The following is a 16,805-nucleotide window of genomic DNA, read 5'->3' as shown; positions in this document are numbered from 1 at the left end:
AACAACTAAAATTAAATAAAAAACTTTCTCACTAAGCAGGAGGCATTTTTAATAAGTTAAGTAAGCCAACGCTACATGATACAGATTTTGTCAATGAAGACATTCAAGAATGATGGGAATATTTTTCGGGAGCGTAACGGTTTTTGTATTATTTTTTGTCCTCTTTGACCGTGTGAAGGTGCCTGAATGGATGCAGTATGTGAACGAATCGACCAATTTCACAGGAGCTGCAACGATGCACATCGGTTCCCTTCGGTGATACGTAATAGCTGAAGTGGAAGGGAACGGGGAAGACCAAGAGTTACTGGTTTAATGCTAGGCGTTTTCAATGAAACGTTTCTTTGAGCTACGTCGTTCTTTAGACCTCATTGTTCGCTGTTTTCACACGTAGCAGTTTCTTGGAATACTTAATCGTGGGAGGGAATAATATTTTCTCATGGCTTCGAGTACCTATTAGCCATAATATGGGTAATTAAAATGTATTAGGTAAATATTACAGTCTATTGTGAAATTGTGAAGATTGAAATAGAAGAAGAAGAATATACCTATATTATACATAATAGAATATTCTATATAATAGAATATACTCAAATATGTATTTAACCTAATCCTATTAGCTAGGTATTTAGCAAAGTTTTCTGTAACTGTGATTACGGAACCATAAACGTTTTTCATTTTGTGATAGCATGACTTACGCTATAAAAAAGAAGTTTGGCAAGAATATACCTGCACATAAATAAATTGAAATGTTATTATTATTTGAGTTATTATGATTATTTTAATAATTAATCTTTTACTAGGCTAAACCGATTTTGTCGGGATTTTCAGGTGGGTAGTTAATATAACTATTTCTTTAACTAATTTTCATTCTCAAAATCCACCTCTTACGAAAAAATTCATATCCACACTAATATTATACCTAAATAAACTATTGGTACAAATGAGAGATTTGTTTGTTATGTTATCCTTAAACGTTTAAGTTGTAGTACTGTAATTATTCTGTCACCATGAGAAAGCTATTTAATGCGGAAATGACATAGTCACATAGACGATATTATATTTCAGTAATATTATTCTTCAGTCTGAAATATTGGTATTTGTGAAGCTGCTTTAACAGAATGCGCCTGTCTATATGTTACGTCATACATTAATAGGTAAAAACCCTGCAGCTATATACTTATCGCTTATAATTAATAGGCACAGAATATTAAAGCTAATTTTCTTTCGGCTCGGGTTACAACCATCTCGGATTGAAATGGATTGTTTTTTGTCGTTGTAGTAATCTGCTGTTATTTTTCACATACCTAACAGAAACATTCAATCACACTCATACACACAAAAACTACACATTCCTATTTATATTAAGATCTTTATTTTTATTTTTGTATCAACCATAGAGTAAATAGCATTTTAAACGTCATTTTTTGACCCTTGGTTTTCTCTATCTGTAGGACTCAGGTTAGTGGCCTGAGCTGCACTATTAATAGTAATAGACGGTTATATCCTACAAACTGCAAAAAAACTAAGCCCTTCTCGATCCAGTGGAATGCAGGTCCGACCGTCCTTCAAGCTATTAAGGGACAACGACTCGGCCCAAATTACCATAACGCGTCGGACTCGTTAAAGCTAAATTAGTTAATTAGTTTAAAAACCCGGACTTGGCTGAATGGTCAAATGTTAAACGCATTTCGGTTATCACGAACGTGTCCTAAAATTATAATACTAGAAATAGAATAGTTCTAGTTTAGAATTTGGATATTAAATATCTATTATATATCCAAATTCTGGGATATACGGTCTCCATTCTCAAAACACCTTTGACCAATAATGTTATCAGATATTATGTAGTTCCTTACAAAAACACAAAATCAAGCGAAAAACTGACGTAAAAACTGTGTAAAAGTACGAATTTTCACATTTCAAAATGGCGCCCTACAGCGATATTGAATTTATTTCAAAAAATACAAACAGTGAATTTTGGGATGATGAAAGTTATACCCCAAATCTAAAATTGTTCCAGCATTTAGTGGTGGAATAAAAAACTTACATACTTACATGTACGAGTCCTGAAAACATTACACTCCCATTTGGGCAGTCGTGTAAAATGTGTCCGGTTCTGTTTAACTTATGGTTTTCTGTTCTAATATTATGTATGTTCGTATGTCGTTACAAATTAATTAATGTGGCTTCTCAGTTCTGTCATACCCAGACGAAATCTGTGCAGTAACCACCCACTTTTGTTACATGATTGTCGATTTGTCCACGTGGAAAACCTGTGTAAAAATAGTGCTGTCATTTTAACAATGTAACCTGAAGAAAAAGATACTACAAATTTATGTAAATCATAATAGTTAGGACCATTAGCAGCCGAAATATCCATAGATTTCGCAAAAGTATCTCGGCGCTTGACCTTTTTCACATGGAATGCGGCGGCGGCGCGGGCGGAGGGTGCGGGGCTCTTCGCCGGTCGCGTTCTCACGGGAACGCTCGGTGATTGCACCGCATTACGCCCTGCATTGGGCGGTGGGCCCGCTACAGTACACTGACAACCACGAATAACCATGGATGCGATAAAGTCAATGATAATATAATATTTCTACATATTACTTATTAGACGTGTATAATATCGAGCCATCTCCACACATTTAGTGCAGCGGACAAAACACAATTTTTTACGAAGGAAGTTTTTTTTAAATTGTCTTAAATATAAATGAGCTGTTTATTTGAAAATATTTAAAATAATAAGCGATAAAGACTAAGAGACCATGAGGCATGAGGATTGCAGGGTCCGAATCTCAATATAAGACTGAACTGTATCAAAAATGCACCCATATCAACATACCCTCCGACACAATATCATGAACACATGCTGTGAAATTGAATCAATCAGTAATCTTCAAAAATGCCTTAGTAGATAAGCTTTTTATTCTGTTTTTTGTTTTGTTTTTACTAAACTAAACTGCATTTTTGAATATTCATGCAATCAAAACCAAAAAAAAATGTAATCAATACAAATCGGTCGAGCCATTTTCGAGTTTTTACGAGACGAAACGAAAAAAAAAATAGAACATTTTCATATAATGTCGACACATACGGGCTAGAAACTCTTATCGATCGATAGATGGCAATACACATAATGCCATCTATTGTGCTTTTTTAATAGAAATGAATATAGCCAAAACTGAAATAAGGACACAGGACCCGATTACGGTAAGGTAAGGTTGGCTAATCGGAGTTAGAAATACTAATTGTAGCAATCTTTACAAAACTACAAAGATAATGTAAGCATATAAGCAAAACAAAACAGATAGAGGGATCTGATTATATTATTAATAGAACCTATTTGCACAAGAAAGGCAGAAGAAAAAAATATAAAGGTTAAGAAATCCTTTCAATAGAGGGCAAAAACGATCGTTACGCATGGCAACACCACTTATGTTTTTTAATCGCACATAAGTTTGTAGGTATACTATTCGTGGAAAAGATGTGCAGAAAAATATATCCACACCTTTATTACCGGAACGAGCAATAAATGATCTTTTAATTCCGTCTATACATTAAGAAGTAATGCCCAAACATACTCGTAAACAAAAAAAACTCCAAATTGATAACCTTTTTGAAGGGAGTCGATAAAAATAAAATTAATGTTTGATATTGATGATTAAAGAAGTCATGGAGTCTAAGTTTGAGGGTGTATTAATAACTCATAGCATCTACTAAGCTCGTATTATCTTAATATATATAAATCTCCTGTCACGATGTTTGCCCGCGATGGACTCCTAAACTACTTAACCGATTTTAAATTAAATTGGCACACCGTGAGCAGTCTGGTCCAACTTAAGAGATAGGATAGCTTAGGTCTTTAATTATAGTCGCAATTTTATTTTATTGTTAATTATTTGTCTATGATTAATTGACAGTCACAACTCACATGTTATATTTATATATATACTAGCCGTTTCCAGCCCGCTTCGCTGGGCGAATTGAAAAAGGAAATAAATTACATTTTATGTTTCATTTTTATTTATTTTTTTCATATCTTTATTATTCTCCTTTTTTTTATTTTTGTATGAACATAAATAGGCCCCGCGGATAGAACTGTAAGCCTCGATAATGTTTAGACTTACTCAAATTCCAAATTCCATCGATTTAGCCTGTATCTTTCATCCAGGTGATTTTTCTCACTAATATTCATTGTAACTTTCAATGTACAATCATAACATTTCCGTGCCTTTCTTCCAAAAATTAATAATAATTGACATGAAGAAAAAAATTTGAAATGAGCATTGAAAGTTTAAGTTAAAGTCATTGCAAGTCTTATATGTGAAGTTGAAATCTGTCTAGGTTCAAGTGCGACGAATTTTCTGTTAACTAAAATTTTCTCCGTGACATCAATTTTTTATAGAAAATTAATTGTGCATGTTTTTTATGAATTCTATTGGAATAAGTAACTAAATTTCTTTTCCACATCTCATGTGCTTGGAAAATGCATTCATTTTAATCTGTTACATTTCCGCGATCCCGCAATAAAAGAATTCGTCGGTTATGTAGTCTGCAAAAGTAAAATGAATGTAAAATTCTTAGTCCGTTGATTGGATAGCTACATGTAAAGTTAAGTTTTTGAAACCTCTCAATGACTTTTTCTCCGCTGCCAAAAAGACGATTGTTGTAAGGAAATACACGAATATCCCTACATACACGAAGATCCCCACCAAATTTGGAGTCTGTAGAAGTTACAGGTTAGAAATAAAAATTTTAGATTTTAACACCCACCCCCGCAATTCCTGTCGGAAGTAGACTTTATTGAAATCCATTTTGAGATGTTCTTTATGTGAATAATAAAAGATTCCTACCATATTTAGAATTTTTAGAAGCTATATTTCGAAATTGAAATTTTTTATTGTTAACACCCACCCCCGCGAACTTTATTGGAGGTGATTCATTGTAAAATCCGCTCGAAGATCATTTTTATATTACATATAGAACACTCTCACTAAATTTGGAGTCTATAGGAGCTATCGCTTGGAAATTGAAAATTTTCATTGTTAACGCCCCCGCAATCTTCTTTGGGGTGCGATATCGTAAAATTTGTTCATAAATCATTTTTACATCACTTATAGAAAATTCCTACAAAATTTGGAGCTTGTAGGAGCTTTAGCTGAAAAATTAAAAATATTAATTGTTAATACCCACCCCCGCAACCCCCTGTGGGGTGAGCTATCGTAAAATTGGTTCATAGCCTATTTCTACACCTCTTACAGAAGATTCCTACCAAATTTGAAGTCTATAGGAGCTATAGTTTAAAATACCCCCGCGAACCTTATTGGAGGTGATTCATTGTAAAATCCGCTCGAAGATCATTTTTATATTACATATAGAACACTCTCACTAAATTTGGAGTCTATAGGAGCTATCGCTTGGAAATTAAAAATTTTCATTGTTAACGCCCCCGCAATCTTCTTTGGGGTGGGATATCGTAAAATTTGTTCATAAATCATTTTTACATCACTTATAGAAAATTCCTACAAAATTTGGAGCTTGTAGGAGCTTTAGCTGGAAAATTAAAAATATTAATTGTTAATACCCACCCCCGCAACCCCCTGTGGGGTGAGCTATCATAAAATTCGTTCATAGCCTATTTCTACACCTCTTACAGAAGATAACTACCAAATTTGAAGTCTATAGGAGCTATAGTTTAAAATACCCCCGCGAACCTTATTGGAGGTGATTCATTGTAAAATCCGCTCGAAGATCATTTTTATATTACATATAGAACACTCTCACTAAATTTGGAGTCTATAGGAGCTATCGCTTGGAAATTAAAAATTTTCATTGTTAACGCCCCCGCAATCTTCTTTGGGGTGGGATATCGTAAAATTTGTTCATAAATCATTTTTACATCCCTTATAGAAAATTCCTACAAAATTTGGAGCTTGTAGGAGCTTTAGCTGGAAAATTAAAAATATTAATTGTTAATACCCACCCCCGCAACCCCCTGTGGGGTGAGCTATCGTAAAATTCGTTCATAGCCTATTTCTACACCTCTTAAAGAAGATTCCTACCAAATTTGAAGTCTATAGGAGCTATAGATTAAAAACGGGAATTGTTCATTGTTAACGCCCCCGCAATCCCCTTTGGGGAATGAATTTCTTAAAATCTATTCATAGCTGACCTCTACATAGCAAAAGTAATATTCCTACCAAGTTTCACGTTTCTAAGTCTTATGGTTCCCGAGATTTCGTGGTGAGTGACTATATAGATGGGAATTCTTCGATTATCATCGAAATTTTTAACTTTATATCGGGCTTTTTTAAAATTTTCTTACATACAAAACTTTCTCCTGACAATTCTGAAGATAAAAAAAATCCCAATTGGTCCAGCCGTTCTCCACTACCGTGAGTAGATTCTTAGCTGAATGTAAAAAACCATAATCCGTCTAATACACTCTGTTGAAATCCATGAAAACAAAAGAATCAAGAGAAAATGCTTATCTTTTGTTTTTATTAGCGGGATAAATGTTCATAAAAGTAAAACAGCAATAAAAAAATGAAGGAATGTTGGAATTCAAAAAATAGATAGCCATAAACCATCTAGGAAAAATTTCGCATCGAATGGTGGTAGTTTTATGTCGATACGATCAGTGGTTTAGGCGTGATTGAGCCTCAAACGAAGACCATTTTCATTATATATATATAGACTACTATACTCATTTAAGGCTTAGCGATACTGAATACTTAAAAAACAAAATCAAACGCAGACGAAGTCGCGGGCAACAGCTAGTTACTTATATATACCTAGTCCAAAACTATTTTCTAGTTGATCATTCCATTGAGAGTTCCGCGACTTCATTGCAAGGCGGCTGGGTCTCGTTCCAATCAACAATGGAATGCGTCTACTTTTTGATCGCACAGCTCAGTTCACTCCTATCCGATCGGATCCTGTTTTTATCCCGTTCCTGTATTTACAATCTGTTGCTGCGCTCGAAAACAAGGATTTGGAATTGCCTTGACAGTTACCTACATCGAAACTTGATCCGGCATTTTTAGACAGCCGGTTGGCGCAGTGGGTAGCGACCCTGCTTTCTGAGTCCAAGGCCTTGGCTTCGATTCCCGCAACTGGAAAGTGTGTGTGTTATGAACATGGATGTTTTTCAGTGTCTGGGTGTTTATCTGTATATTATAAGTATTTATGTGTATTATATTCATATAAATATTCATCAGCTATCTTAGTACCCATAACACAAGCTTAGCTTACTTTAGGGCTAGATGGCGATGTGTATATTGTCTTAGTATATTTATTAATTTATTATTCACGTCCGTTAGTGTACAAAGAATTATTATTTTTTAATTAGCTAGCGAACCGGCCCGGCTTCGGATGTGTGCAATGTAGATATTATTATTATGATATTGAACAGTTTGCGTGATTATTAATACAACTTCATAGTAAATTAATTCAATCGTGAGTTTTAGCCAGCGGTTGCAACGTAAGTGCACAACAATATGCCTGTTGCGTTACTTGCGACATCATAATATTACAAATCTTCGAATTTCTGAAAATATACATAATATTACATATAAAACTTGATCTTGAATCATTCTATTGCTGAAAATTGTAATAAAATCCGTTGTTTAGTTTGAAACATCTAAGCGTACAAACAGCGGGATCTTTGTTTTATACTATGTAAAGACAAAGATTAATTAATATACATTTTCTTCGTCATCAGAAACTGGTGTTTAGCCACGTCTGGTTCACCAATGAAACGACTGTAATAGGATGATCTGTCCGGAACCTGGTTTGTCTAAACGTACTGTGACAACCCTAGCTACTGGCTGCATATTGCTGACTTGCTATTTCCTAATTTATGTCACTATTAAATTGTCGATCAGCAATATGGGCCTATAAAATCGATACATTTTGCCAAATCCAGTCAGTTCTTATTCTTCAGTCAAATTGCTGCACAACTACGGACCTGGTTTCTGCCTGCCGGTTGGCTTTCAGCAAGGAGATAAGATAAGGTTACTCCGACTCAAATAAACCCTTCAATAGGGTTCCGCGACTCGTATAACTGAAGTAAATAGTTAAGTGGTTAATGTGGACATTACAAGTTTATAAAATATATATATATATAATAAAGTGGTGCTAAGAACAATCGCTGTTTTTTTTTTTATAAACACCGAACTTTCCGCTCTAACAGTACGTTAAAATGTGTAATAAAAAAGCGTATTATTTTAACCACCGAATAAACAATCACCCGATTCTTCCGTGAAGCTTGAATCGATTCTGAATGGTGGTGCATTTTAAACCTATATCCCATCACGCTATTTAAAGAATATAGCTTCCAACTCGCAATCTTTCTACCATTTGGTCCTGATGTAGATATTTTATTTATTTAAACTCTTTATTTGTACACCATTACACAGTTAGGAAAATAAGGGACGAATAGAACAAAGACTGGAGTAGAATACAAAAGGCGGCCTTATCGCTTAAAAGCGATCTCTGCCAGACAACCTTAGGATTAGGGCAACAAGAGCGAGAACAAATACTTATTTACGAGTAGATACTTAACATGGATAAACCTGATAAAAGCACACCATTATACCTATTTGACATTATTGATTATATCTATAATACCTAAGTAATTAGTATCTTATAAAGATTCAAGTGTGACGTAGAGCATATACTTTAAATGTAATATTATCAAACATGTTATACGCGTAAAACACCTTTGCCAGATATGTATAGGTAGGTACGCAACAACGCTTAGTTCTGATTAATTCAATGATAAAAATAAATAATTAAGTTCTTATCTTATTTCGGCTAGTGCGAAAAAGAACAAAGCATCTAGCACGCGCACGTAATCGCTTAAATAAATAGTAAATATTATAAACTCACTTATAAAGCCAAAGGCTGCCCGCACACATGCAATTCTATTGACAATAAATATGTATTGGCAATTTTTTTACCAATACTTCAACTGTTCACTATTGTCAATAATATTAACGTACGACGGGCAACCTTAATATGAACATTAAGCTTAGTTTGCTATACTCCGCGAACAGCAGGATAATCTGTAAGGTGTAATTTATAATTTCTTCAATTCTTATACGCCACACCAAACAGATCTTTGGCAATGTACTCTCTACGCACGTTCCGCTCTGAAACCGGAGCATGCTCCAGTTTCGGAGCAAAACGTGCATATAGGGAACATTGCCGAAGATCTGTTTGGTTGGTTTGGTGTTTGGACCATCGACTGCGATCACTAACCCTTCTGACAAGCGGGCAAATCCTACCGAAGAGGCGTTTAGTCCAGCAGTACACTGTTATAAGCATTTGTTGATTTGATATTGGTAACGGAACCCAAAAACGAATAGAATCGTGACATCAACGTTTTAATAGTTCATTCGTTACCAATACTTACTTACCTTACCATAGTAAATCTAAAAAATGCTTTAAAACACAGAATAGGAACACAAAGAAACCGTGTACACGACGACTATTGAAGCATCAAAAACCACTCCACTTTAGTAGTGTTTCTCGAAAAGACGGTTAATCAATTCATACCATTTAGCAGTTGACAGTAATTATTTTACCTCTCATGTTCTAAACGTTTACCAAAAAAGGGAAAATGGAAAAATTTTGTGAGTTAGCAACATTTCGCGGGGCGTTTTTACTGTTTTTGGACACAATGCACTGCATGCAATAATGGCTTAAAGTTACTTTTTAAATCTTTATTAACAAAACACCTACGAGTTGATGAAATCTCGTTAAAAAAAATATATAATTCCACAATCGGAAGATCATCCGCAGTTAAAAGACTAGTGCATAATTAATCGAAATAGTTTACTAGCGGTTCAGTATATTTTACCTTATAAAATTATAACTTTAGTTTTTGCTAACCATCCATCGTCAAGAATTTGACAGTTGAACACGAAAAATAAATTTTCAAACCTGCCTGTTACTCCGGTAGTTCCATAGATTAGCACATGTTAACAAAGAACAAAATAACAAACTCTTTAGTTTTAGTATATATATAAATAACTACACATAGAAGATAAGTAAGTACCTGATGCTTAAAGATAATTTTACTATCTCGAGTAACAAAAACTTTTCCTATGACATCATCGTGTTTATTATAATAAAAATAGCATTTTGTTATTATACGACTACCGTCCTTGCGTTTACATTGCATGTTTTTCAAAACCAAATATTATACTACCCTCCATGATAGGTACATATAACGCATTAAATTTTATTTTTAACTAATCTATACTTATAATAAAACTGTAACTGGAAGATTTCTGTACATGTGACATTTAATATATTTTGAAAATTTCAAGCGGGATTTTCATAATCGATACTGAGTCCTAAACTGATTTTTATTTAATTTTTGTCCGTCTGCCTGTCTTTCTGTCTGTCTCTCTGTCCGGGCATCACGTGAAAACTACTAAAGGGATTTAAATAAAATTTGGCATAGTGGTAGCTGGTATTCCGGGTCGACATATAGGGTACTGCTATTGCTATTTATACCGATAAACAATAAGTTTCCTCCGGGAACGGGATGAAAATTTTTATCAATTTTACTTCATAGCTCCGTTAAATATATTATTATTTTATTTCATTCGCATTAATATTATTAATGCGAATGAAATAAAATTATGTAAATATTAAGCTTGATTATATACCTGCAAATTCATTTTTAAATTATTCAAATTTAACCTATCGCTTAGTAGTTTCGCGGTGACGACGGGTCGCGAATAACATAGTGTGGAAATAAAACTAGACTTGGTAGGTAGCGCTGCAATTAAGTTTCTAGGTTTTTTTTTAAATATATTAAAGCAATTTGCACCAAGCAAATTGCGCAAGTCAGCTAGTAAGATTATAAATTCCTGATATTAGTGCATACAAACAAACAAACTTTTAGCATCTTTTTACAGGTATAAGTAGGTTTTATATCGTAGTATTTGACGAAACAAGCAGATCGCACCTGATGGTAAACGGCAAACCTTCCTCTATAAACAAAGCGACACTTCACAGGACATCTGAGGAACACGTCCTACAAATTGAAGCCAAATCGTGTGCCTGTAATAAGACCGGCAACCCTTCTTTATATTCCACTACAAGTTAGCCCTTGACTGCAATCTGACCTGGTGGTATGATGACGCAGTCTAAGATGGTAGCGGGCTAACCTGCTAGGGAGTATGGTAGTCATATCCCTAATAGGTTTCTACGCGACACCGCAATCGCATCGGAACACTAAATCTCTACTTGTAACTCTTTGTCGGTAGAGTGGTAACCAGCCACGGCCAAAGCCTCCCACCAGACCAGACCAGTGAAATTTTTTTACATTATAAATTCCAAAATTGCTCATGCCGGGAATCGAACCCGGGACCTCCTACTTAAATTAACAGCGCTCACCGCTGCGTCAGGGAGGTGGTTCAAACCATGCCCGAACACAGCACAAAACGGTTAGCATGGGCAGGAGACAATTTTCTCCTCGGGGATACGATAAAAATTTATCTTCTCCCACAGCTTCATCAATTCTCAAAGTATTCGCGCACAAGCGGAAATGATATTAAAACAATACAAGTGTAATAAATAATAAACGGGGGTAAACTTCTCCTATTCCATGAGCTTTAGCAATTCGTGGAATTTAGAACTACCTTCAAAATTCCCAGCCGTGTACGGAAATTACGATTCAGTAACTTTTTTGATTGTTGCTATCTGGTCAAAATTTACATGCCATAGTACGAGTTTTTATGTTGTATAGTGGTTAGAGTTTTGGCCTCACGTTTGGGGTGCCAGAGTTGCCCATGGTGCGCATTTAATTTTTGAGTTATATGCGTTTTTAATTTAATTAATTTAAATATCCCTTGCTTAAAACGTGAATGAAACGTGCATGCCTGAGTGTTCTCCAAACCCTTCTCAAAGGTGTGTGAAGTCTTCAATTCTGTACTTGGCCAGCGTGATGGAATTGCGAAGATTGGATGGATTGCCTATACCCTTCTAGCGTGGTGGAAGTTAGAACATGGACTACAGTCTACACTCTCCTCGTTTTGAGAGCAGACTCGTGTCCTTTAGTAGGCCAGTAATGAGTTGATTATGATGATAATCAGGACAGGTTGATAACTTGTTAAAAAAGTTACCAAATCAGGCATCAGTTTCATAGGTTGGTCCGGTTGTCCGGGAGGTATACAACGGGTTCTAACAAGCCAACAAGAGGGACCTGCCGTGGTGGTTTTTACTTTGGGTATATCCCCTATGGAGAGGGGAGTCCCACATAACATCCGTCCTGCCCAAGGGTCGGAGGTAGCAATAAAGCTTTTATACCACCCAAAAAAAAAAAGGTTGGTCTGGTTATCATATCATCTGTACTCATTTCTAGTTCGGACAAACTCCAGTGCTCATGTTCTGAGCACGCATTCGCTAATTGAAGGTTGAAGTAGCCGCATGCATTAGAATAACGTCGTGTGACTCACGGTTACACGCCTACGTCTGACCCGTAGTCCGAACCCACCGTGTTACAAATGCTTTAATAGCTCCGATACAAGGATTCATTCCGCTTGATATGGACTTTAAACTCAGGGCTGTTACATGTTTGGATACACGAGTGAAGTACTTTATCAACTTCATACGGCAAATTTAAGGTACCTTTTGAAATGATTAAAGAAGAAGAATTCAGGGCTTGCCTAAACATGCCAAGGGTCGGCTCATTTTTTGCTCAAAGGATCAGCTTGGCTGTTCAGGGCGCAAATGAAACCAGCATTCATGTCACCATTCCACAAAGGCATAACTGGGCTAGTTTTGTTGTAACCGAAGGAGAATAAGAGATAGTTTATTGCAACCAAATTAATACAGACATAATAAATAAATTTACAAAAAAAAATTGGCCTTTTGTACTGCGTTGTAGAAGGTACGGGCACCGGTCACGAAGATGATTGTTCAGCAGTTTTGTAGCCAGTAGGAATTATCGTAACCAAATTGTGCTACTTGTATTCAGCGCAAGATCGGTTTACGATTCTACCCCACAGAGGTTGCAACATCAGAAACTTGTAACCCGAACGTCCATCGGTCCTCTGAGCTATGCAGCCGGCACTTTTAGCTGCGCAACTAGCTGAGTTACGTGGATAACTCTGAGTCATCTACAGATATTCTTACTATCTAGGTACATCAGTTAAACGTCTTAATAATTTCATAGGCGATCAAAACAACACGATCAGAAGCTTCTCCGGCCATGGCCACCCAAATTATAGAGGTTATTAATTTTTTATAGCCTTGCGGTAATTGGAACAGATAAATTAATAGAGATATGAATATTAGTTCTCGTAACGACTTTATTCTCTTCAAAATAAAACGAACCAGTCTCAATTGTATTTACGTCTGATAGCTTTAAATAAAACCGTTAATTAAATTTGGACCATATTTGAATATTATGACACAGTTATCAGGCTGACCTCAAAGTAAACGTGTCAATTTAAAGTTTTGATTGTAATTTGTCACACAATATCTTATCAGGAACGACAAGCGTAGATAGCATATAAACCAAACAACCGAACAAAACGCGGAATAAACAAGAGCCATTGACAAAGATTAGGGACGAGACGCGGTGCATTCAAACTGTATGAACTTAAACTATTCATTATCATCTGATAACAATAATCCATACTAATATTAAAGCTTAAGAATCCTTTTTTATTTCTTAGAACACGCTATCCTCTAGAATTACCAGTTGCTTTTTAAATATATTTTTTGCTTTTATAGTCCAACTTTTGAGAATAATACATAACATCCATCTTTAACTTTTAGGAGGTAAGCAACGGGTGGGCTTTGCAATATGGGATTTCGTGGAATAAATAATGGTACTTTACCAAAAACAACAGCCAATAAATGTGGTACGAAACTTACCGGGTCAACTGGTCTTCTAATAAACCGCTGATGATGATGCACTATGAACATGACGAACCAATTCTAAAAGTCTAACGATTGTAAAGTCCAGCCATGTAACGGTACTATAAAGTGAGTTGTCCGAACACCATAAAAAAACTACAAAAATTGGCATAAGGTCGTTGTCCCAGATAGGCTATTATTGCAAATTATCGTTCTCCCATTCTTTTTGCCTATTTGAGAAAGTTCGTTTCTGATTCATATTCTACTTTTAAGTCAGTGCCGTAGACTCTGAGCTTACATACATTTTTACATTATAATGAACTTTCTTAGTTGTAAGATAAAATAAGGAGCCTTTCTTTCTTCTACTATTTTATAGTTCTCGGCCTGTATGTCCGAAAAGATTAACTTAACTTAAATTTCACAAACATATCCACCCACATAATATTACTTCCCAAGTCAATAGCCAGTTCAATGTACTGAGACCATAAATCGTTTCGTCGAATTCGATGCTGTACTCAATGGTTCGATGCTTTAAACTTATTGAAACACTTTGGTTTCAGTTTGCTCATTTGCGATCTACGCAAGAGGATAATTGTAATTTAATCTAGTCAAAAATCTTCAGTTAGATTTCAGATTTGCCTTGAATCTGCAACCAACTGAAGAAGAATCATCTGATTGAATGATTGAAATCATCTGATCTGATTGAATTTAGTAGTACTATCCTAATCTACAGGGAAGAGTAGGAAAAAGATGTACTACTTAAATATAATGTTATGCTAATTGTTACCATATACTTAATTTCGGATGTGAGATATGAATGATGCGAAATGATGAATCAAGAGCATAATTAAAACACTCATTTCACTGTCTCTTAATACTTATGACAGTTCAATTCAATCTACAGGTGTATTGACGTTACGCTCTGCACACTGCACATGCCTAGTCAAAGTCCTAGGATGACTTTATAAGTACTAATTCATGTAAGATACGTCAGTGCTTAACCCGGGCTCTAAGCTATTGGGAGTTCTCACCCCCAGGCCATATCATTTATGGGACATTATTAGGTAATTAATAAGGTATACAACATCGGTTTTATAGTTATTAATTTAATAGCCTATCCAATTTCGAATTAAAGATATTCCGTCATTGTTCAGTCTTATTTAGGCAATTTGTATTGTTAAGCCAATTGAGTTAATCGATTCCGAACTGGCCTATATTTTCCACCCACACAGTTCCGATTCGGGAGTTGCATCAGGGCCCGGCTGGTGGTTATTTTGGTCGCGTGACTGCGTAAAGACATGACGAGGCGCCATCGCCATGAGATCACCGATTCTCATTATTGGCCAAATGGGGATATGTTGGGTCATGACAAAAAGCAACCGTCGCGCATGTGCAATTGTCCCGCCATCTTGGCCGCCATATTTATTACTTTTATGGATCTTAACGAGCCGTTTTCAACGGGGTCTTTTATAGTTAAGCTCAGCATTTTTTTTTCTTCTTATGAAATGGCCTTTGTTGACAAAACAGCTAACCAATTCGGATTGCAGATTTTGTATTACAGCGCAGCATTGTGTGTCAATTATTAGTATTACAGATTGCATTTCCATATGGAATACAGGTTTTTGAATCGTAATTCTCATTACAATAAAAATATTACAGCTTCTAATTATAATATATGTAAAAAGAGAAGTCGTTCTGCGCTAATTATGCCATTCGCAGTTCATTTGTAAATAACCATATTATCAATAACATTGGATATTTTTAATTCGCTAAATGTTATCAACATAATTTCATGTCGAACATTTAGCGAATTCAGTTCTAAATTTTTCGGAGACTTTTTAATCTAAGCGTTTCTAATGAATTGATGACGCTCTAATGTTTGACCCATTGTTACTAAATAATCTATCCTTGACTATTGGTGCGTCCATTCGCCCGAATCGACCGCGAGGCACTGCCGGTGCCGCTACTTTTTACTTGACGCTCAACGTTCACTTAACTGTTACGTACCTGACAATTCTGACATCAATTTGTTAATTACATCAAAATTCGTTATATATTAATATTATATTTCTTTCCAGGTTTATGTGTGTATAATCATTGACATACATGATGGCTGCGGAAGGAAATTATGGCAATTTGCAGTTCACTTTGAGTAACGGGGTCAAGATGCCAGCTGTAGGATGTAAGTAGTATTAATCTGTTCTTTTGTGTATTATATCCTTAACCGGCTATTCAAATCAGGTTACAAGAGCTATATTTATAGTTCCAGCATGGTACACTACATATACCTAGGTATTAACCGTTTAAATTATTTTAATTATATATGTTTAAACCAGACAGGTTACTTATTGTGTGTTACTTTATTATGTGTTCTTAACAAACTGAATCTGAAAATATCACAGAAAGTAGGTACTACACAAACAATTAATTTCTTATAATAACTACAATTGACGTATATAATAAGGGAATCAATTGGATAAAAAAACTAGATTTCTTCTCGACTGAACAAATCTCAATGGTTTTAGATCTTATTACCTACTTCGTGAGCGAGAATTCGTTGGGCGAACGTTTGTCAAACACTCGTTTATTCTATCGCGAACCAAACATTCGTTAGCGAGCACAACTTTAGTTATTTGAATTAACGAAGACACTAATCAAATATGTGTTAGTAAAAAAAAATACTCGTGCAGTCTTTGTCAACCAAATTATTATTTTGGGAGCGTAGGTAACTTAAGGAATTCGTTTTACGTACCTTCTCACCAAATTGTGTACACTCCATTTTTTCTTACATTTCTTATTATGTAAACAATCAACATTCTATTGTGAAGAAAACACGGTAAAAGTTTATAAAAAAAATTAATATCAGCATACATTCTGGAATACCTATCTATTTTTGTTTATTTTAATACATTTGTATTTCT

At 35.2% G+C, this 16,805-nt stretch overlaps 1 protein-coding gene across 4 annotated transcripts in view; it reads left to right on the top strand.

Annotated features, from left to right (window-relative positions):
- LOC120630075 (uncharacterized oxidoreductase YtbE-like) overlaps window positions 1–16,805 on the top strand; it is a 41,162-nt gene that overhangs the window by 21,837 nt on the left and 2,520 nt on the right. For 3 of the 4 annotated variants that reach the window (XM_039899218.1, XM_039899217.1, XM_039899216.1), the window contains one exon: window positions 15,963–16,066. In XM_039899218.1, the coding sequence (XP_039755152.1) occupies window positions 15,991–16,066 (76 nt within the window). In that variant the 5' untranslated portion in view covers window positions 15,963–15,990. Of the gene's footprint in view, window positions 1–15,807; window positions 15,883–15,962; window positions 16,067–16,805 lie in introns of those variants that run through there. The other variant, XM_039899219.1, reaches the window with a different exon arrangement.

Source organism: Pararge aegeria, chromosome 15 (assembly GCF_905163445.1).
Source record: "Pararge aegeria chromosome 15, ilParAegt1.1, whole genome shotgun sequence".
In the NCBI taxonomy this organism is placed as follows: domain Eukaryota; kingdom Metazoa; phylum Arthropoda; class Insecta; order Lepidoptera; family Nymphalidae; genus Pararge; species Pararge aegeria.
Note: the sequence above shows the minus strand (reverse complement) of the source record. Positions and strands in the feature narration are given on the sequence as shown.